Source organism: Suricata suricatta, chromosome 4 (assembly GCF_006229205.1).
Source record: "Suricata suricatta isolate VVHF042 chromosome 4, meerkat_22Aug2017_6uvM2_HiC, whole genome shotgun sequence".
Taxonomy (NCBI): Eukaryota; Metazoa; Chordata; class Mammalia; order Carnivora; family Herpestidae; genus Suricata; species Suricata suricatta.
Genome location: NC_043703.1, coordinates 56,919,940 through 56,942,046, shown reverse-complemented (window position 1 = coordinate 56,942,046; position 22,107 = coordinate 56,919,940). Strand labels below are relative to the sequence as shown.

The window sequence follows — 22,107 nt, the reverse complement described above, 5'->3', positions numbered from 1 at the left end:
TTTAATGTTTATTTTTGAGAGAGACAGAGCTCACGCAGGGCAGGGGAGAGACAGAGCGAGCGAGCGAGAGAGAGAGAGAGAGAGAGAGAGAATCCCACGGAGGCTCCATGCTGTCAGCACAGAGCCAAATGTGGGCCTTGAACCCATGAATCTTGAGATCATGACCTGAGCCGAAGTCATCGCTCAACTGACTGAGCCACCTAGGTGCCATTCTGTCTTTTTTCTTAAAAAACAAACAAATAAACAAACAAAACCCACAGAATTAATTTGAATTTTAAATTTAATTTTAACTTAATTTTTATTTCAGCAATACATATTTACAAGTTAGGTGATTAATTCTTAAAAGGAAAAGAGAAATCTCCACCCTTTTTCCTACTCCAAATTCCCCAGAGGGCATCATTGTCCATTCTTTTCATTGTTTCTTCTGGGCTGTAGCTCCTATTGCTAAGTAACATTTTTATACAGGTTTTATCATCCTTTAGCTCTAGTTATTATGCATTTTCTGTGATGGAAGATGGGGACCTAGATTTCTTATACCCCTCCCCCATATACATTTCCTCTCCCTTCATTTTCCAAAAAAAGTTATATCACAGTATTTTGTTATTTACATTATGCTGTGTAAACATGATTCACAGCTGAGCCATGTAGTGTAGTATGATTATATTTCCTTTCTTAAACAGCAGTTTCTTTTTGCTAACATTCAATGATTGCAGTGTCTTTTCTCTTGCTTACTTTTCTATGTACTCTCATTAGTTCATCCCAAGTTCTTTAAAAAAAATAATAAATCTCTCCAAATTGATTGTTCAAATCAATTAGTTTCTTGTTTTTCTGCCTCCACCAACACCCTGTGTTGTTCACCTTTCTCCTGTACTGGATTCCTTGTTTCCTGGATGTCATGTTTTCCTCTATCTTGGCTTAATCACTTATATTGGAGGGGCACATCCTCACAGTAGGTTTCTGGTAAAAAGTGCAAGGGTAATAAAAGTGTTGAGACCTTTCATACTGAAAATGTCTCTATCCTTTGATTTATTTGTTGGTATTTCTCATGTTTGGACCTTCCTCTCCTACCCATGTGTTGTGGTCATTGACTGTTCATAATTAAGAGTAAGCCTCTAACAGGTTGACTAGATGCTCTCTGAATAGATTAGTTGCAGTGTGGGCTTCCCTGTCAGGTAGGTAATAAGGCAGATTCTGGCTTTTGTGTTGGGGAATCCTCAACAGTCTGTATCTGTTCGTCTTTTTCTTGGGTTTCCCCATAGGAGAATTCTCCAGTCTACTGTTTTGACAGGGTATTGTTCTGTCAGCATTCTGACAGCAGAGTAAGGGAAGGGTTCTGGGGCTCTCATTTACAATGCAGACATCCACTTCTTCCCTGACTTTAGAACACCACCTCCCTCCCACACTCCATTCTACCTGGGGTCAACAACTCCAAGAAGAAAATCTCATGAGAGTGGGGAGAGGTAGGTGCCTGGTGGGGGAAGGGAACCCTTATTCAGATTTTCAACCAGTCTGAAGGTTTTTAGGAAAAGCAGTAGATTAAGCATCCAGCCAACCCTTCTGCATGGAGATTTTTAAAACTCATACAAGCTGTGTGAACTTGAACAAGTTTCTTGATTTCTCTGAGCTTCTGTCTCTTCATCCATAGAGTGGAAACCCATGGCTTTAGTATGAGGGTTAAATGGGGTTCCTGAATGTCAAGTGCCTGGCACAAGTCTGCTCTGCATGGAGAGGGCATTCAGTTGTTGGTGGTACAAAGGTCAGGGAGGTAGTAGTTGGTAGTCTCCCTAGCTTTGTTTCAGTGGACAGAAAGGACCCCTTCCCACTATCTAGTTATTTTCTATACTCCCTCAAAAGGAAAGCCACTCCACTTACATTCTGCCAAAATATTAAAAGAATTTCATGGGTACGACAACCTTTACAACTTACCCTCTACCCCACCCTCTCTTTCAGTGCCCAAACAAACCTTAGAATAACCTCCTCCATTCTGGCTCCTAGCCCAATGGATTAGTGTGCAGGACTTTAGAACTGCAGTGAATTCAGTCCAAACCGAAATCCCATGAGTAAAATTGACCCCCTCTTCTCTGCTATTTCATACATAATACTTCCACCCCCTAGGGTAATGCCCCAGTTCCTCCTCCTAGTCTTCCTATTCTTTATAGCCCCTTGGCAAGAGAGAGGCAAAGGGAGCCTTCTTGCATTCAGCCCAGTGCAAAATAAAATTTGTCTTTCTCCCTACGTCTTACCAGCTCTTTCTTGCCCTAATCCTTCTCTCTCTTTTTCTCTCACTGTTCTTTTTTGGGACCCTGACTCTGCCTTGTTAAGGGCAGCCTCTTCATAGTCAGTCTTTTCACTGAATTTTTAGGATGCTTTTCTTATCTGCTCTGGTACCTCCTTTAGTTCTGGAACCTGGCTATATCTTAGGGGATTGAAGATGGAAGAGGAGCTGGAAAAGCTGAGGAAGTTGAGGTTGTCTTAAAGTTAATTTAGAATGGCTGGTGGAATGGAGGTCTGGTACAGAATCTGATGAAAAGAAGCACCCAGGGTGCTCAGCATTTTTTCCTGGTGTAGCATTTTAGGTTGCAAGACTAGTAGAGGTTTTGCCTGCTACATTCCCATTTAGACCTAACCACTGAAAACATACCTAATAAAATGTTTGAAGTAGGACAGTAGGACTTATTAACAGCAGTCATGGTCAATTAAATTTTTAGAATTGATCTTTGTTGGAAATAATGTAAATACATGGTCATTTGGGACTAAATGTGAATGAAGGTAGACACAAGGATACAAGAACAGGCCTCATCTAATAACCCCTTAAACTTGTGTTTCCTTTTTCAACCACGTGCAGACAGGAATGCTGCACTTTGTCTTCCATGGATGATCTTTTCTGAGTGCAGATCTTAGTCTGTCCTTAAAATTTTCCCCAGCAAAATAATAGAGGAAAGGATTGAGGCAGCTGTTGGATGCTGCCAAGGTCAGTGTGACGACCACAGCTTTATGCAGATTGTCTCCACATGTATCCACTTTCCACATGATCAGATGGAGGGTTCTCAGTATGTGATAGGGCAGGAAACATAGAAGGAAGATGATCAAGGCAATGATGATGGTAATAAGTGCTTTCTTGTGAGAAACCCGCAGCCCAGATTCTGGGACCTCTACCTTTAACAGGGCTCGAATGATAAGCAGGTAACAGATGCTGAGCATGCAGAATGGCAGCAGGAAGCCTATCACCAAGGCAATGTAGTTCATGGTCTTCAGTTTAACAATTTTAGTGATATTCAGCTCTAAGCATAATGTGACATTGCCCTTCTGCTCAGAGCCATTTTTCAGAAGCACTGCTGAAGAAGTCATGATAAGGATCCATATGATCCCACACAGAATCCAGGCACTCCTGATGCTAGTCACATGGAGGAGCCGGAAGGGATGAACAGTTGCCAGGAAACGCACAATGCTCAGCACAGTCAGGAAATAAATGCTGCTGTACATGTTGACATACATGGAATAAGACATAATCCTGCAGGCCACATCCCCAAATATCCAATTGGAGCGTCTGATGTAATAGTCAACTCTGAAGGGCAGTGTACTTCCAAATAAGAAATCTGAAATGGCCAGGTTTAGCATGAAAACATTCACAGGCGTGGACTTCTTATAAGGCTGCAGGAAAACATATATGGAAAAGCCATTTCCCAAGGTTCCCCAGACAAATATTATTGGGTACACAATGGGGTAAAAATCCCTTTTGAAGTTTTCAATTGAACAGTTACTGTTGCTGTCGTTACTGCTGAAGGTGCCACTGGGTTCCATTTATGATATGGAGATGTACAGAGGCAAGGGCATAAGTTTTCTCTCCACCTGGATTAAAAATAAAGAGACGCAAAAAGTTACTTCCTGCTTACTACTTACATCTTTCCAGGTCTTAATGATACATGAAGAAATACTAGCTTTTCTTTGAAACTTGAGTCAGCAAAGCCTTTACCATGTACTCCATTATATTTCACAATAAATTTCTAGAATACGAAACAAACATTAATTTATTTTGTTGAAACTGAAGCCTCAAACTTGAGAGACATTTGGCCCAGTGCTTACACTGATACTGCAGTCCAAATCTACCAGACAGCAGATGTCTCATCAAAATATATGGAAGATGAAAGGAAGAGGCATAACATTTTCAAGTGCTGAAAGAAAAGTCTACCAATCCAGAGTTCAATATACAGCAAAAATATCCTTCAAATATGAAGGAAAGTCAAGACATTCTCAGATGATGGAAAACTAAGAGAATTTGTTGCCAGCAGACCTACCCTAAAAGAATGACTAAAAGAAGTTCTTATATCAGAAAGGAATCAATAAAAGAAAGAACCTAGGAACATCAGGAAGTAAGAACATGATAAGCAAAAATATGGGTAAGTATAATAGGATCTTTTCTCTTTTTGAGTCCAAGTTATGTTTGATGATTGAAACATTGTCTGATGTCATGAGCTTTGATGTAGGGGAATTTTTAAAGATAATTATAATTATATTATAAGTGGGGAAAGGTGAAAAGATACATAGGAGGTAAGATTTCCACATTTCTCTTGAGTTGGTAAAATGATGATGCCAATAGACTGTGATAAGTGACGTGTGTGTAACGTAACACCTAGAGCACCCATTAAAAAGCTATACAAAGAGATAAGCTCAAAAACACTAGAGATAAATCAAACCAGAATTCTGATAAGTGTTCAAGTAACCAACAGGAAGATAGGAAAAAGAAAATAGATAATACAAATAGAAAAAAAATAAAATGGCAGACATCCCTAAAAAATAATTACAATAAATATAAATAGTATAAATATACCAATTAAAATACAAATTGGCAGACTGGTATATGTACATCTATATAAATTATATGCTATATATAAGAAATTCACTTCAAATAACAGTATTGGCAGGTTGAAAGTAAAAGAGTGAAAACATATATATCATGAAAACATTAATCAAAAGAAATCAGGAGTGGCTCTTAATAGCAGATAAAGTAAACTTTAGAACAGAGAAAATTATGAGGGGGACATTATATAATAATAAAAGAGTTTATCTACAAAAAGACACACCAATTCTAAATGTGTATGCAGCTAACAACAGTTGCAAACTATGTGAAGCAAAAACTGATAGAATTCAAAAGAGAAATTGACAAGTTCATAGTTATAGTTGGTAATTTCAAAACCCTCTCTCAGTAAGTGATAGAACAACTATACAAAAATGCCTAAGAATACAGAAGAACCCAAATACAACATCAACCAACAGGAACCAATTGACATTTATAAAAAACTTCATTCAATCACAGCAAAACACACATTCTTTTCAAATGCCCACAGAACATATACCCAAATAAACCATATCCTGGGCCATAAAACAAACCTCAACAGATTTAAAAAAATTGAAACCATACACAGTGTGCTGTATAACTACAATGGAATCAAACTAGAAATCAACAACAGAGAGATAATAGGAAAATCTCCAAATGCTTGGGCACTAAACAACACACTTCTAAATATTCTCTGGGTCAAAGAAGTCTCAAGGAAAATGAAATAATATATTGAACTGAATAAAAATGAAAATGTAGTAATCAAAACTTGTGGGGTATATCAAAAGCATTACTAAGAGAGAACTGTATAACACTAAATGCATACATTACAAAATAGTTTTAAATCAATCATCTAAGCTCCCATCTCAAGAAGCTAAATTTTTTTGAAAGAAATAACCCAAATCAAACAAAAGGGGGCAAGTAATAAAGGTAAAAGCAGAAATCAAGGAAATTGAAAACAAAACAAAACAAAAATCAAGGACAATCAATGAAAGAAAGAATTAGTTATTTGAAAAGATCAATACAACTGACAAACCCCAAGCAAGATAGAGAAAAGTAAAAATAGAGCAGACACAAATTACCATTAAAAATAATGTGAAACAGGGGACATCATTATAGATACTGTGGACATCAAAAGTATACTAAAGGAATACCATGAGTACCTCTACAAGCATAAATTTCATAACTTAAGGGAAATGGATTAATTCCTTAAAAAAAAAAACTACCCTAACTCACCAAATACAGAATGATAATTTGAATTACTGAGAAAATTAAATTCTTAATTTGAAGCTATAAAAGGAATCTCCAAGTCCAGGTGGTATCACTGGAGAATTCTTCCAAAATCTACCATATTTAAATAAAAATTAGCACCAACTCCATGCAATCTCTTCCAGAAAAGAGAAAAGGAGGATACATATCCCAATTTATTTTACGAAGCTAGTATTACCTTGATATCAAAACTAGACACAATATAAAACAAAAGACTACAGACCAATATTCCTTATGAATATAGACACAAAATCTCTTAGCAAAATATTAGCAAGTAAAATTTAGCAATATACAAAAAGAATTATATGCCATGACCAAGTAGGGTTTATTTCATGCATTCAAGCCTGGTTCAGTATTTAAAAAACAGTCAGTGTAAGTCACGTAAAGAGGCTAATGAGAAAAATCATGTGATCATATCAATCAATGCAGAGAAAGCATGTGAACAAAATCCAATACTCATTCATGATCAAAACTCTTAGAAACAGAGGAATAGAGGAGAACTTTCTCAACTTGATTATTATCAACAACATAACAAAAAACCCCGCTTAGCTAACATACTTAAGGGTGAAAGACTGAATACCTTCTCCTTAAAATTGGGACCAATGCAAGGATGTCCACTCTTAACTTCTCTTATTTAACATAATGCTGTAAATTCTAGCCAATGAAATAAGGCAAGAAAGGAAATCAACATCTTAATGATCAGAAAGGAAGAAAGAAAAGACTCCCCATTTGTGACATGATTGTTTACACAGAAAATCCCAAGGAATCTGCACCAAAAAGTCCTAGAAGTAACAAGTAAATTCAACAAAGTCACAGGATACAACACATAAAAATAAATTGTATTTTTATATACTAGCAATGAACATATGAACACATTGAAATAAAAAATACAGTACCATTTGCAATCATTCAAAAATAAAATGAAATATTTAAGTGCAACTCTAGCAAGACATTACAGAATTTATATGCTGAAAACTACAAAATGCTGATGAAAGAAATAAAAGTTCTAAGTAAATGAAGACACCTATCATGTTCATGGATTGGAAGGCTCAACAGAAAAAGATGTCAATCCTTCCCAAATTGATTTATAGGATTAATGCAATTCCCAATAAAATTCCTGCAAGACTTTTTTTGTTGTTGAAATAGATTATTTTAAAATTTATGTGGAAAGGGAAAGGAATCAGAAGTGTTCCAGACTGTATGATACTGAAGGGATAAACGCATAAATTAGTGGAACAAAACAGAGCACCTGAAAAAAAGAGTTAAACAAATATACTTAATTAGTTTTTGACAAAAGGCAAAAGAGATTCAACAGAAGAAAAATGGTCTTTTTGTAGGTGCTGGAGCAAGTGGACATTCATAGGCAAAAGAACAAACCATGACCTAAACCGTATACCTTACACAAAACTTAACTAAAATGGATCATGGACTAAATGTAAAATGTGAAACTATGACTTTTTTAAGAGAAAAAAAAATAGGATAAAATCTTTGGGATTTAAGGCTAGGCAGAGAGTTCCTGGACATTACATCAAAAACATGATCCATGAAAGGAAAAATTGATAAGTTGGACTTCATCAAGATGGAAAACTTTTGCACCGCAAAATGTTCTGTTAAGAGGACGAAAAGATGAGCTACAGACTAGGAGAGAATATTTGCAAACCACAGATTTGACAAAGGACCAGCATCTACAATGTATAAAGAACTCTCAAAACTCAACAATAAAAACCAAACCAGCCAAACAAAACAATCCGATTAGAAAATAGTCAAAAGACATGAAGAGATATTTCAGAAGGTGTGTAGATAACATCTAGGTACATAAAAAGTTGTCCAGTAGCACTAGCCATTAAGAGCATGCAAACTATAACTACAATGGGATAGAACTACACATCTATTAGAATGGCTAAAATAAAAAATAGTGATAACCCCAAGACATTCTAGCTACCAATCAGACTTGTAAATGCAGTAAATTGTGACAATTGTTTCCTAAACTTCTAATATCCATTGTATAGTCTGTCTATTGTCTTGAGTTGTTTGCCCCTCAGAGGAAAAAGTCTGTAAAGAAAAGACAAGGAAAGGCCCCACAAGTCCATCATCCAGTTGCCCCAGGGACTGACATTCTTTGGACAAATTTTGTCCTTTGCATAAACTTTGTGTAAAGTCATCATTTCAAATATTGGAATGACTTCCTCTGTCACATCTTTGTGACCCTGAGATCTGCTTTGCTGTTTATTCAACCCTAACTTGAGACAAATTTCTGCCCAAATTTCAGAGGCAGAAGTGTGGACAAGCACCATCCTTACACCACCACGGTTCTCCTGGGGTCCATTCAATTTCAAACTGCACATCTCCCAGGGCCAAGAGGTTTCCTTCAGTTTGTCCTTCTTGTAAAGCACATGAGCAACTGCACAATATCACCAGGGACAATTCAGAACTGTAATGGCCACTTTGGGGAACTTTCAACCTAAACAAGATTGTTTACTCGAGAGGCACTCTAGAAAAAAAGTGAGGCAACTTTCAAGAGGAAGTTGTCTAAAAGAAAGATTATTGTTGTGATACCCCTTCCTTTACTTCCATCTGTTGGGGATTAATAAATTCTGGCTTCTTTTTTTTTTTTTTGATCAGTCATTGACAGAATTGGCAAGGACTTAAGCCAATTTTGATGTCACTCTTTTTCATGTATATATTTCAAAATGTTTTTTGTTTTTGTTTTTAGATTTTAAGTTATCTCCACACCCAACGTGGGGCTTGAACTCACAATCCTGAAGTTAAGAGTTGCATGCTCCTTTGACTAAGCCAGCCAGGCACTCCAAAAATCTGTTTTTCAATATACAAACTTTCTTCTCAGAGGGAACATAATTGTCTTTTTTTAATGTTAATGTCAAATTCATCTAAAAAGCTTCCTCTTCCTTTTTTTTTTTTTCATTTCCTCTTTCTCATTTTCCTTCTCTTAAGAAATGAATGATTACCTGATCAAGAGTTCTTCACTCTTTATGTGCACATTCTGGGAATGTATAGGCCAGATAAGCAGGCGAAATGACTGAAATAAAAAAAGACAAAGTTGTATTTCTCTTGTGGACCCTAAAAATGTATTTACATAATAGCTTTTATTATTACATTTGTGAAAAAAGAAAGGGAATTACTTTCAAGTTAAAAGAAGATAACATTTTTAGCATGACACAGATTCTTTAAAAAATTAGTTTAACATATAAAAACTAGTGTCAGCACAGTATTTTGATTTGTACAAGGCCAGGGTTAAATTTCTTCTGATTAAACTGAATTTCCTACATTGTTTATGAATTAAGCAATATTCCACTAATTCCATAACTTGTTTAAAATTTAAAATTATATATATAAAACCATATTTAACTAAAATGAGTGATAACAATGAATATCTTTTTAAAGGCTTAATTTTATGATATTTTAGTTTTGGGACAAAGCATAAGAATTTAATGTTTTAACTAAAATTATAATTTCCTAAAATTATGATTATAATTTATAATTAGAATTAGAAATCCTTAACTAACTTTAAGCTCTTAGACAAATAGTTAACTAATAAATAATCTTTGGATGCCTAAAGAGTTTCTAAATATGAAACATATAAAATGGTGATCATTAAATATAATTTTTACTTTATATTTTACAAGGGCAGTAGATGAACAAAATATGTAAATGCCTTTGAATTATACTTTTTAATTATGTTATACTTTAAAATTATCTAAATTGTATGACATAAGTGCTAGTAGACAGAAAAATGTCTGAATTATTCTTTATTTTCTCTCCTCTAACTTTTCTTATGCTTGATAAAAAGGAAGGTTGATTATTTTGGTTAAAGATGATAATATAAATAGTTAATACAGAGAAATACAAATATGTATAGAAGATAATGAATATGATTTTCTGTTTGTTTATTAAGAAAACTGAAATAAATTTATTCAGAGGGTAAATTTAATTTGATACACACTTTGTTTTAATAGATTTAATTTTAAAGCTATAGTTCAATACTTTATTTTTTTTAATAGTTTCTTGTCAGATTGGTTTCCATATAACACCCAGTGCTTCTCCCCACAAGTGCCTCCCTTAACACCACCTCCCTTCCCCCTCCCCCTTATAGTTCAATACTTTAAATTCATTACTATTTGTGTATTTATACATTTGTGAATGCCTAAATGCATGCATATGAGGGAATATTAATACATCCTTTATTATAGATTGTTTTGTGAATAATGTACAAAAAATAAAATTAGAATTAGTCTCTTGAATATAAAATAATTAGGGTATTTTATACTCATTAATAAAAATTTTTGTCAATAAAATATCGTGTTCTACTTATATACTTTTATATACTTATATACTTATAATACTTATTATAATTTATAATACTTATTATAACACACTTATGAGTGTTTTTATTTACCAAATTTAGTAATAAAAAAGCTCATAAATTTTTTAAAAAGTTGATGTCCCTAAGTTAATTATACTTAGGTAAAGTGTGCTAATATAAATATCTTTCAGGGATTACATACTTTTTAAGTTAAAAGAAGCATGCTCATGTTTAAATACAAAGATTTCCATAGCTGAGTATAAAAAGATTTTCTCCAGGGTTCTAGATTTACAAACCCTTTTTCCTTTTTTGCCATGACAAATCTGAATAAGCACTAGACTTTTTGACTCAGTTACATGGAAATCATCAGAGACCAACCTGATTTCAAGGTGATTTTAGTCTTTCATTAAATCTCATTAAATCATCTTGTTTAAGAGCTATAGCAGTTCCAATAAGGCTTATAGAAGCCTTAAGGACACTTAGTCAATGTATTTCTATGATCTCCACTAAACTTTAATAGTCTCCCTGTTGGTGGTGTCTGGCTGGCTCAGTCAGAAGAATATGTGGCTTTTGATGTCTGGATCATGAGTTTGAGCCCCACATTAGTTGTAGAGATTACTTAAAATAAATAAATAGTTTTCCTGTTATATATACTCTCCTATTGATAGAAAAAACCTGGGACTTCTCAGCCAATCACATAACTTCCTATATAATTTTGCTGGTTTCCCGTAAAACATCACCATCTGTTGCTTTAACACTAAACCCAGCTACACTCCTTTACTCATCTATAAAAAAATAAATAAATAAATAAAAAGCCCATGATTGGTTACCTCAGTAATGGAGGTATCAATACTTTGCATGGACCTTCTAGGTTCTCCCTGGATATCCCTGATTTAATTTTGTTTGTTGGTTGGTTCCTACTTAGGAAGAAAAACTAAAATTTCCAAGCAGGCCATGTTATCACTGACTTGGATTTACCCTTGAAATATAAGCTTTACCTTGAAATAAAATCAATTCATATAACTAAATTAATTGCCTTTACCCAGACTTGCTGACAAAAGGATAAAAGAACCAATATTTATACTTATACATAGAATATGATTTTGGAATCATCCATGAATTCAAAATACTTTAGAAATAGAGATTTCCTGACACTACAAGACTCCCTATAAAGCAGACAATGAATGAGATGCCTTGCTATTACCCAAAGAGAAAGCCATAATAAAAGTAGACTTTAGCAAATCTGTTTAATGACATTACCTACAGTAACAGAAATAAACTGGCAATGATATTAACCAACACGGGCAGGGAATTCGAAGGCTATTGCTAAGGATTCCAGTGCATACCCTACCTGCCATCAACAGAACTCTAGCAAGTCTGTAAAGGCAGAACATGGAAAACAACAGCCTCAAGTCTCCTTTGAACGTCCCCAGAAAGTCTGTCAATATGTTCTGGTTATTGTTTATTCTCAGAGTGTGTTAAGGCTTTTCTTTGCTAGAGAGCTCTGGGTGTATGGTAGAAAAAAAATTGCTTAATTTGGGAATCTTAACTTGTCTCCTCAAGAAATAGACACACATTTCACTGACATTGTCATCCAAGAACTGTAAAGATTTACCTTTTACTTAGAAACCTCACTGAGATCTAATGTGGTGACTATAGGAAAGCTGCATTTCCAAAATATTCTCCAGAGCAGTCTCTGTCTGATTGGAAACCTAGATATTTGGTTTTCTGGAAAAGACTTCAGAGAAATATTTCTCTTGATTCCAGATGGAAAAAAATCCTATTGCTATCTTTAACAACTGACATTGCGTTAACATTCCAATATTTTAATTTTTGGACTCATATGTCCCAACTAAAAAGACATTCAGAGCTTCCCCCCAACTACAGGAAGTCCATTCCTTTGAAAGACCTCAAACTGAAGATTTTTAGAAATTCTCTAGAAGTTGTTGATTTACAGATGTGGGCAACTTCTGCCCAAAATAGTGAAACAAACTATTGACTGCAGAAGCAGATGGCCTTCACACAAGACAGAACAAAATTTTCTAATTCTCTAGCTCCCTCTTCTTTCACTTTACTAGTCCTTTTGTTCATCATTGTACTTTTACCCTGCCTATTAATGAATATGATCTCCTTTATCTTCATCCTGTGACCTATTATGGTCTTTGCCACTTAAGAGAAAACAAAATTCTCTGGGCTGTTTTTTCGTAGACCATAACCACTGTTCTGAATTTAACTGATTACTGACAAAATTTAATAACTAAAAACTGGCAAACAATGGTGCCTGAGTGGCTCAGTCCATTAGGCTTCTGACTCTCGGTCTTGGCTCAGGGAATGATCTCACAGTTCTTGAGATGGAGCCCCAGGTCAATGTCTCTGCTGACAGTGCAGAACCTGCTTGGGATTCCCTCTCTCCCTCTTTCTGTCTCTCCCTGCTAATGTGACCTCTTGTGGCGTACACTCTTTCTCTCTCAAAATAAATAAATAAACTTTTTAAAAAGCAACAAAAACAAACAAAAAACACTTCAAGAGGTCAATTTTTTCCTATATATCTCTTCTGATATTTAAGTCTCCCTTGCATAATTAACCCTGAATTTCAGGCTTATAAGAATTGTACATTGGTCCCTTATCAAAAAATGTGTTTGCTGATAGAGTTACTATCAGCAAAACCTAACACTTTGGGAGTAAGAACAAAAATTGGGTCTAACCTGGATAGAAATTGCTACTTTGTTTTCTTTCACAACCCTCCGGCCTGCTGCGCAGCACTTGGTTGACTACCGAAGGAATCTGTCCACCCCAAGTGACTTGCTACCACAGATGCTCAAATAAAGAAAAAGACTCATTCCTGTTTTGATAAATGATTCTTACATTCCCAATACCACCAAGTTTACGTCTTACGTGGGCATCAGGCTTACACACACCTGGCACACACTGTCCTGTGTATTCAAGATCATCATTAGAGAATGTCAGATGATTAAAACTATGACCCCTGCAGGAATCATGTTTCCCTAAAGAGAATACACAGAGACATCTGAAAGAGGCAGGCACAGGCTTACTGAGAGAACTGTCAGGAGAAATTACTGAGTCCCTGGCATACATACTGTGCAGGCAACAACTATCAGAGATGGAATAATCCAGCTGGAAAGAATCACTCATAACTTGTCTCTGACCTTGGCAAGACTCTTAAAGTGTCCAACTTCTGCTCTGGAAGCTGACAAAGACTCTCTTCTTGATCAAACTCTAGCCAGGCTCCTCGGAGCCCTCTTCTTCTTAACTCAGCTCCTACCTTGATCTGGAAGAACTTGAATAAAGTACTAACAGTGTTTTTTTTTTAACAGCACAGGGCCATATCTCTAGGATGACCATAACCTTCCCTTATTATAGAGCCTGAAAAAACTCAAGGATGTCAACAGAATTTACTATTTGTTCCAGCCAGCCTGAAGATAATGCTCCTGTCCCCCAGCCTCTGTGGGAGGGTGGAATCCTAAACTTTATAAGTGTCAGCAAACACAGATGCAGTTCCCGTTTTTTGCAATTTTTTACTTCCCTGACTCTGCTGAGCTCCTGTTTACTCCCTCTCTATTCCTTCATTCTTTCTTAAAAACATCCACTCGTCTCTGTAAAAACTGAAGCTGAGTTCAGTTCATGTTGGAGTCTTTTCTCTACTGCAACAGTAGAAAAATCTGTCCTTACTTTAGTGTCTGGCTTTGGTTTATATCTGACAAATCCTAGGTTTAAATGTAAATTCATCAGGCGGAGCTGTCACAGATAATAACATAGTCCCTAATTTCTTCTTAACTAGCGAAAGAGAAATTTATGCTAGAGTAAACACTACTGCACCTGTAAATATTACATAACAGCCTGTGACTGGAGGTGTGAGTGTAGAGAAGCTTCCTGGATGGCTAGAAAAGAACAGGTGGATTTGGGAAGGGGAAATATGTTTTTATTGTCTGAGTATGATAGTGTGGGTTTCTGTTTTTCAGAGTCTGTTATAAGAACTAATAAGCATTGCTGTTCCTACAAAGTCTGCTTCCTTGAATCTTATTCCCAAATTATCTAATGCAAGCTTAATTCCTATTATAATCTCTAACATCCTCTTTCTGAGATTCCCCAGTTTCCCTTTATGTGAATTCTCCTTTAACACAACAAGTCAATAAACCCAACTTTGTTCAGTTACAGGTGTGTTCCCAATTGCCTTTGACTAGAAGACACTGACTCTGAGAATCCACATAATGATCTAAAGGTATGGCAAAACATTAGTTAAATTAACATACCCAAAGAGCTGGTTGGTAAATATATTTCTGATGCAGCAAAGATGTTTTTCAGTTCTCCTTCAGACACTTATATGAAGGTGTAACTCAGAAAACATGGTTGGCATGTAAATGGTGTTGAAAAAGAAAAGCTTTTTTCTTTAATTCAGCACTTCCCAAAGTATCTTCCACAGAATATGAATTCCATGAGATGCTCTGTAAAAGACAAGACTTCTATGTTAAATCAGTTAGAGAAATGCGGCAAGCTCCAATATTCCTCTTTTGGGGATCCATAATGCAGTTAAAGGTTCTATGGGGTCCTGCACAAAGAAAGAAAGAAAGAAAGAAAGAAAGGATAAAAGAAAGAAATTCTAAAAAGGCATTCTGCACAGAAATACTGATAACTCTTAGATTATTCTGAGATGTTTTCAATGAAAATCTCTCAGTTCCACTCCATTCATTTGCTTTCAGTCTATTCCTACCAGAGAACCTTCTAATAACCCATCTGTTTCATCAGGCCTCTCTGAAAGAATGGACTTTGAATTGGAACTGGAAGATTACAATAAATTTAAAGTAGAATTCCTTATTATAAATAGCCAAACCAGAACAACCAGAATTCTGGGTTAAAAATTATTTCTCTGTGAATTTGGCTTGTGTTAATTGATTTCTTGAAGCCTAAGAATAGACTGACAAGATGAGATTTCTCATATGCAGAGCTGAGGGCCACATCTTATTTCTGAGATGACAGTAGGGCCTTAATTACGATTGCATGGATTATGGCTCTCTGCTTTTGATTTGTCTCCACAGCAAGTCTGAGGTTTCTAGCTTAGGTTAGAGGGAGAATTGTGAGGCCATTAGCTAGGATGAAGAGCACACACTCTAGAGTTCAGGGACAGGTCGAGTCCCCAGATACAGTTCAGAAAGATCATCCCACAGAGGCTGGAAGTCTGTAAGCCTGATGTGAAAGAGGGAATACAGCAAAATGAGGAACTGGAGATAGTGTCTTAATTCAATCTTATAGAGAATTAAAGTTTCTACTGGTTTGCAAGGATCAAACCTTGATTAGGAAATGCTAGAGGTAGTACAGTCAACACAAATCAAGCCTTCAGGCAAGCCTTGGAAAGCCTTCAGGGACATTGTCAGCTATGGATGCTGAGAAAAGGCTCATCCAATAGGCAGAGCATGGGAGCCAGCAAGTACAACCACAGACAAGAGATCATTTAAAAAGATAGTAATATGTGTTATACCACTTATGAGATGAGAGATTTGGGGAGACAAAAACAAAATGCTAGCAACAGGGACTCCTTGAGCAATGGGGGAGCAAGATAGAATTTATGGGAAAGTTCATCTGTAAGCTGTAAGACCCTTTACAGCCAAGCCACAGTGCAAGGACAGGGTTTGGGGACTGACAGGAGGCCTGACCAGTGCAGGCAGGCTCTGAATCCTGGAGGCCCTGAGTCCTTGAGAGCCCTAGGTCTCAGAGGCCCTGGAGTTTGAAGGCGTTGAGTCCTGGAGGCCCAAAGTCTGGAGGCCTTGTGTCCTGGAGAGCCCTGAGTCTGGAGACCCTGAGTCCTGGAGGTCTTGGGTCTTGGAGAGCCCAAGGGCTGAACAAAGCCTTGGACACAGAGACTCAGGCCAGGGATGCCAAGACAGGGGTCCATTTTCCCTAATGAGATGGAGACCAAATTTCAGGGACAGGAGATGTCCAACTTTAGAGTCATGGCACAAAGTCAGGATGAGATCAACCCAAGGGTAACACTGAGTTCCAGAATTGCTTCCATTCCTCTGCCAGAGGCTGGGATTGGTTCAGGACCCTGTAGTGGCCTAGAAGGGAGTGGGAGTGGTCAATGGCTGGCAAGCAGCTTTTGCTGCAGGGAGACAATAGCTACAGAAGCTGGAACCTTGAGTCCAAGGGCAGCTTAATCCCTGGAAAGCTAAAGAAAGAGAATACACTAATACCCTTCCTAGAAGCCTCGTTTAGCTAACAGCCACAGGCTAAATCCAGGACCAGCTCAGATCCAAAATTCCATTTAGCTCAACACTTTCTCTTGAGAATCCTTTAAAACATTTTGATTGTTCTTTTCTGCCCATATAAAATATACTTGACCACCTTTCACTAGATTGTAAAAAAAAAAAAAAAAGAAAGAAAGAAAGAAAAGGAAAATGAAAAAAAATTGCCTGCTATATGTGGCTGTAAAATCAGCCAGACCAATTAAGTACATGACAGGAAGCTGAGAAGTACATGGAGAGGTAAATTCAAGGAAAATTAAGAAATAAATTGACAGCCTAATTCCCACTGTCTTGGCGGGAGCGGAGAAAGAGCATGTGCACAGCTTCCTGTACTGAGAGCGGGCTCAGAACAAGGAAAGAATTAGGGCTTTGTCTCCTGCAGCTTTACTGGTGATCCAACAACAAAGAAGAAACAGTGAGAAGCGCCAGCAGATGGGGATTCCATATTTCAGTTCCGAAGAAAACCAAATATGCTGCATGACCAGACAAATCTGATGAGGATAAATAGCTTCCATTGATGCTTAGAATGTTTTCATGGTCACAGCAAAGCTGCAACTGTCCAAAATGCCACAGGAATTATTTTCATCTAAATTTTGAAAAATACAGGGCTTTTTTAAGAAAAAAAATATTTTTGACACATTCACAGGGATCATTAGCCTCTGTCACAGAGTGCCTCTCCGCCTCTGTCAGCACTACTGTGTGTCACAGGTGTGCTCACCTTCAGTTCTGCGATCTGGGCTTGTGACCTGTCTCAGAACCTGATGCCTGAGGCACTCTGATACACTGACGTAGGTATGCCCCGCAGAGCAGCAAGGCATGCACATTGCACAACGCGATGCTGTGAGATTGTGGTAAACTGCTAAGGAACAGAGAATGTTCTGGAGAATAAAGGTCAGTGCAGTCGGCTTGCATCATCGTTACAAGGAACTTATGATGGGATTTTGAGCAATACCTAATCTGCCAGCATCATGTCAGGAGAGCTAGACCCGCCTGCCAGCAGCCTCCCAGATTGCCACTAGGTGATGTTCTGGGTCCTCTGTTTGGCCACTGTCTCAGGGACTTCTAATTCCCACACTGAGAATACTTCTGGCAAGTTAACATTGGGCCCTTGGCTGTCTGATTTCAGCAGGCACCTTCACTTCCCTCACTTCAAGCTACCCGCCTTGGCCAAACCTGCCTAAGGGATCTGGGAAAGCACACATCCTCTTTCAGCCACCCCCACCTCAAGCCACAGATGTTTGTTCATTCAAAATAAGTAACAGCCAACCTGTATTGTGTTTACTCTGTGGTAGGCACTCTGCAAATCTCCATAAGTATATTAACTCAATTAGTCCTCAAACAGCCCCTAGGTACTCTGCATCTGCTATGAATGACAACAATCAGAGGGCAAAGGCATAGAAAAGTGTGTGTGCCCAAGGTCACTTGTCATTTAGCGGTGGGATGGGGCTGAAACCTCGTTCCCAGCTTTCTGTTACAAAGCCGTTCTGCCTCTACCTGAGCCACAATTACTGGGTCCTGTGTGTCTTACAAGGAAGAAAATATAATCTCAGACCTACAGGAACCTCCACAGTGGTGAATAAATCAGATAAGTTAATAGATAAAGCAAGGTGAGAAGGGCCATCCAAATAAAATGCCATAGGCATGACCTTGGAGAACAAGGGAGTCTTTAAGGTACTGAGGGGAAAGATTGACCAGGGAAAGGAGGCAGGGGCTCCAGACAAGGGAGCAGCATATATGAAGACTGTTGCTGAGAGCACATGGCAAGTTTGGGGGACACAGTATAAGAGAAGCATGAAAGGGAGAATGAGGTGAGCAGAGGGTGATTTGACAGTGACCTACATCCACACTAAGGAATTTGAGTTTTACTCTGAGGGCAATGAGAGCCCTCGAATTATGAAAAGCAGATCTGTGTTTTAGACGAGTGACTCTGGCAGCAGATGGGGAGGGCAGTTGGGAAGGAGGCAAGCTTAGGTTCAGAGATGGCAAGGGACACTCCTGTGATTGTCCACGGCAGATGGGGTGGACATAGTTGGATGGGACCAAGAGATATAAAAAAAAGTGAGAGTTGGCCAGAGTTACAGATGGATCAGTTATAGAAGGGGGGACCAATCAAGGGAAGGGGGGATGTTCTCAAGTATTTGCGAGGAGAATGTTGCCTTATACTAATAAAAAGAATATAAGAGGAAGATGCTGTTTGGAGAAAAATGAGTTCAATTTGGGACATTTTGATTTTGAAGCTTTTGTGACACATACAAATGGAACTGTCCCCTTGCAGTCTAGAGCAGGGGCAGAGGGACTAAGGGAACTTAATGAATTTAGGGGCCAGCAGTGCTTGATGCTAACTGAAGCCAAAAAAGTAGATGACCTCACAGGAGTGTGAGAACAGAGAAGAAAAGAGGGTCAAAGACAGGACCTTGTGGGGACATCCACATTTAAGGGACAGGCAGAGAATAGGAGCCTGGAAAGATGATTGACAAAGGCTGGCCAAACCATAAGAGACCAATCAAGAATGAAACGTCAAGGAGGCCAAAAGAAAGACTGGTTGAAAGAGCAGGTAGTCGGTGGGGATAAAAAGTCTCCAGGTTATCAGTGACCAGAGGGGTGGGGTGGAAGTCCAAGGATAGGAAGCTGATAGAGGTGCAGCAGTCGAGAAAGTGACTGCTAAGATGGGAGAGGACACTCTGGAGCTCTGTAGTTGTGAAGGGCACATCACCAGAGGAAGATTTTGAGTCAGGGAGGGAAGATGTATGTCATCTTTTCTTTGGAAACATCTTGGTTGTTACTCTTAGACAACCTCCCTCCAGTGACTTCAGTCTCTTCCTCTCTTTGTTTCTCCTTCTTCAAACTTCATCCACTTAAACCTCTAGACTAGAATGTACACTGTGCCTGAAGTGTAGCAGACCTGTTCTGACTCCCAACCCTCCCACTTTCTAGCTGTAGCACTCATACTCTTTGAGCCTCAGCCTCTTCACCTTCAAAATGAGGCTAGGAAAGAAGCCATAGGACTGTTCTGAGTTGCAAGTGAAACAATGTGTTCACTATACCTAGCAGGTGGTCAATCAAATGCCAGTTCTCTCTTCTACTAATTCTGTGACCTATTCAAATTTTTGCTTTTGCTTGTCCACTTACACCTTAACTCCCTGTACTACTGGGCTCGCTGTTGTCATTTCTTCCTCATCGTCCTTTTTTAAATTTACTGCAAGAGCTGCTCTGCTCCATCCCCACCACCTCCTGAGAACCCCCTCTGAATCATACATGATTAAGATAAGATCTTTTGCTCCTGCTCAATATCTCGTACGACCGCTGCCTCTCAAACTTCCCTCTCAGTCACTCTAGAATTTGTTCCTCATGTCTTGTCTGTGAAACAACCACTTCTCTGTCTTCTGTGGTCCTGGGTACTGGTGGTTTTGCACTTCATGATTGTTCGGTAATCCACTGTTAGTTCTTTACCCGACTGTGGACAACTACTAGAGCCCTGCCACCACCCTCAGCTCACCTCTCTCTAATCCCCTGAGAACTCACTCACAATGAAGACTTTACTCCACCTCTCTGCTTCTGACTCCCAGATGTCTTTTACATATGAAAATATCATATTTTCAGCTTATAATTTGCAAAAAAATTAGTTCTCAGTTATCTCATTTGCTTCCCTTGGACTATCTTGTGAAGATAGGCTGAGTTGGTATTATTATCTCAAGTTTATAACTAAAGAAAAAAAGCTCTGAGACTAGAAAATTTTTAAGTGAATTTTTTTCCTGACTTCTAACCTAAGCCATACTCCTACATTTCTAGTTGTCTACAGGATAGTCTTATTTGGAGGTCTGTCTCTATTCAAATCTTACTTGGGTTTCTCCTCCCTCTCAAAACAATCCCATTCAGCTGGTGTTATTGGATTGAATGTTCATGTGCTCCCAAAATTTTTATGTGGAAGCCCCAGCCTCAAATGTGACTATATGTGAGATAGCGCTTTTGTGGAGTTAATTAAGGTTAAATAAGGGTAGGGTTCTGATCCAATAGGACTAGTGTCCTTAAGAGAAGGAGCACTCTCTGCCATGTGAGGACACAGTCAGATGGCAGCCACGTACAAGCCAAGAAAGGCCTCAGAATAAAATCAACCTTGTCAGCTCCTGGATCTTGGACTTCCAGCCCCTAGAACTGTGAGAAATAAACCACCCAGTCTGTGGTATTTGGTTATGGCGGCTTGTGCAGACCAATTTGGGTGGTGGCCATTTGGGGCATGTTTTCTTTCATTTTTCTTTTTTGTAGATCTCACATCCATAACAGAGTTATCTCTACTATTTTTGTATTATAGGGCTTGAATTCTATCCTTACTCTTCATGTACAAAGTCACCAAGGAACCTTGGATTTTGTTAGCTGATGCTTAGAAACAGCATCTCCTGACCTGTATCCCACTGTGAGATTAAACCATTGCAGAACCATGGGATTTGATGGTCCAGGTGGATTCACAGCCCATCAGACCGCTCCCTCTCCTCCTCACATACCTCCACATCCTCACACTACATCACTGTGGGTTTGTAGTTCTCTGTGGCATGAAGCTTCTACTTTATTAGCCACCCTGCCATTCACCACTCCCCCCACAATAATGCCCTTCGTTTTCTCTGCTAACTTTAGAGTGTAATTTGGATTTTAGCTCCCAGAGCTACTGCATATAGTGGAATGGCAAATAGGACATTTTTTTTATAGTTCATGGAAATGTTAAGAGGAGGGAGGTATAAGATCATGGAGCCAAATCTGCCACTTACAAGCTTGGGGATCTTGTACAAGTGATTTATGTTTTCTGGGCCTCAGTTTTCTCATCTGTAAATGACACAGTGAGTGTGAAGTATCTCACACCGTAAAAGCACTCAACAATGTTAACTATTATATTAAACTTTAGAGTTGGGGCCCAGAGAAATGATTTAAAAGGTGAAAAGGCCCTCGGGGCATGAGTCAAACTAGAAAAGCAAGGCTGAGAGATGATTTAATGATTAAAAAAAAAAAAATTGGTGCCCCTGCAGGGAGGAAGCAGTGGCAGAGAACTGGTTCTTTCATCACTGGCTTTGTGACCCTGGCAAGGAGACATCTCCCTGTTCCTTGGTTCCTCCTCAGTAAAATGGGGGCAGTGATAACACTAGTCATTCCTCCACAGGGCTGCTGTGAGGAGGAAGTGGGATGATGCCCAATGGCACACGGGCCAGGGCTGGGATGAGGGAAAGCACAGGGTGAGAGTTGTTGTTACTGCAAAGGATCACAGACTGAGCCCCTCCCCGCCAGAGGGACGCCACCCTCTGGATCAGAAGATTTTACAAGTTTGTCTCTTGAAATCCCAGAGGCCCCCTGAGTGCTGACAAGATATGTCTCCATGACTCCCAAACAGGGAAGTATCATTGAGTGCCTGATTCTTGAAATCCAAGACTGGTAACTTAATC

General features: G+C 38.4%; 1 protein-coding gene across 6 annotated transcripts in view; it reads right to left on the bottom strand.

The window, feature by feature from the left end:
- Positions 1–262: 262 nt before the first annotated feature.
- The window catches only part of CYSLTR2 (cysteinyl leukotriene receptor 2), a 39,494-nt gene continuing 17,649 nt past the window's right edge, over positions 263–22,107 (bottom strand). For 5 of the 6 annotated variants that reach the window (XM_029936765.1, XM_029936768.1, XM_029936766.1 and 2 more), the window contains 3 exons: positions 14,696–14,887; positions 9,070–9,140; positions 263–3,849 (listed from right to left, as the gene is read on the bottom strand). In XM_029936765.1, the coding sequence (XP_029792625.1) occupies positions 2,812–3,801 (990 nt within the window). In that variant the 5' untranslated portion in view covers positions 3,802–3,849; positions 9,070–9,140; positions 14,696–14,887 and the 3' untranslated portion in view covers positions 263–2,811. The remainder of the gene's footprint in view (positions 3,850–9,069; positions 9,141–14,695; positions 14,888–22,107) is intronic. The other variant, XM_029936770.1, reaches the window with a different exon arrangement.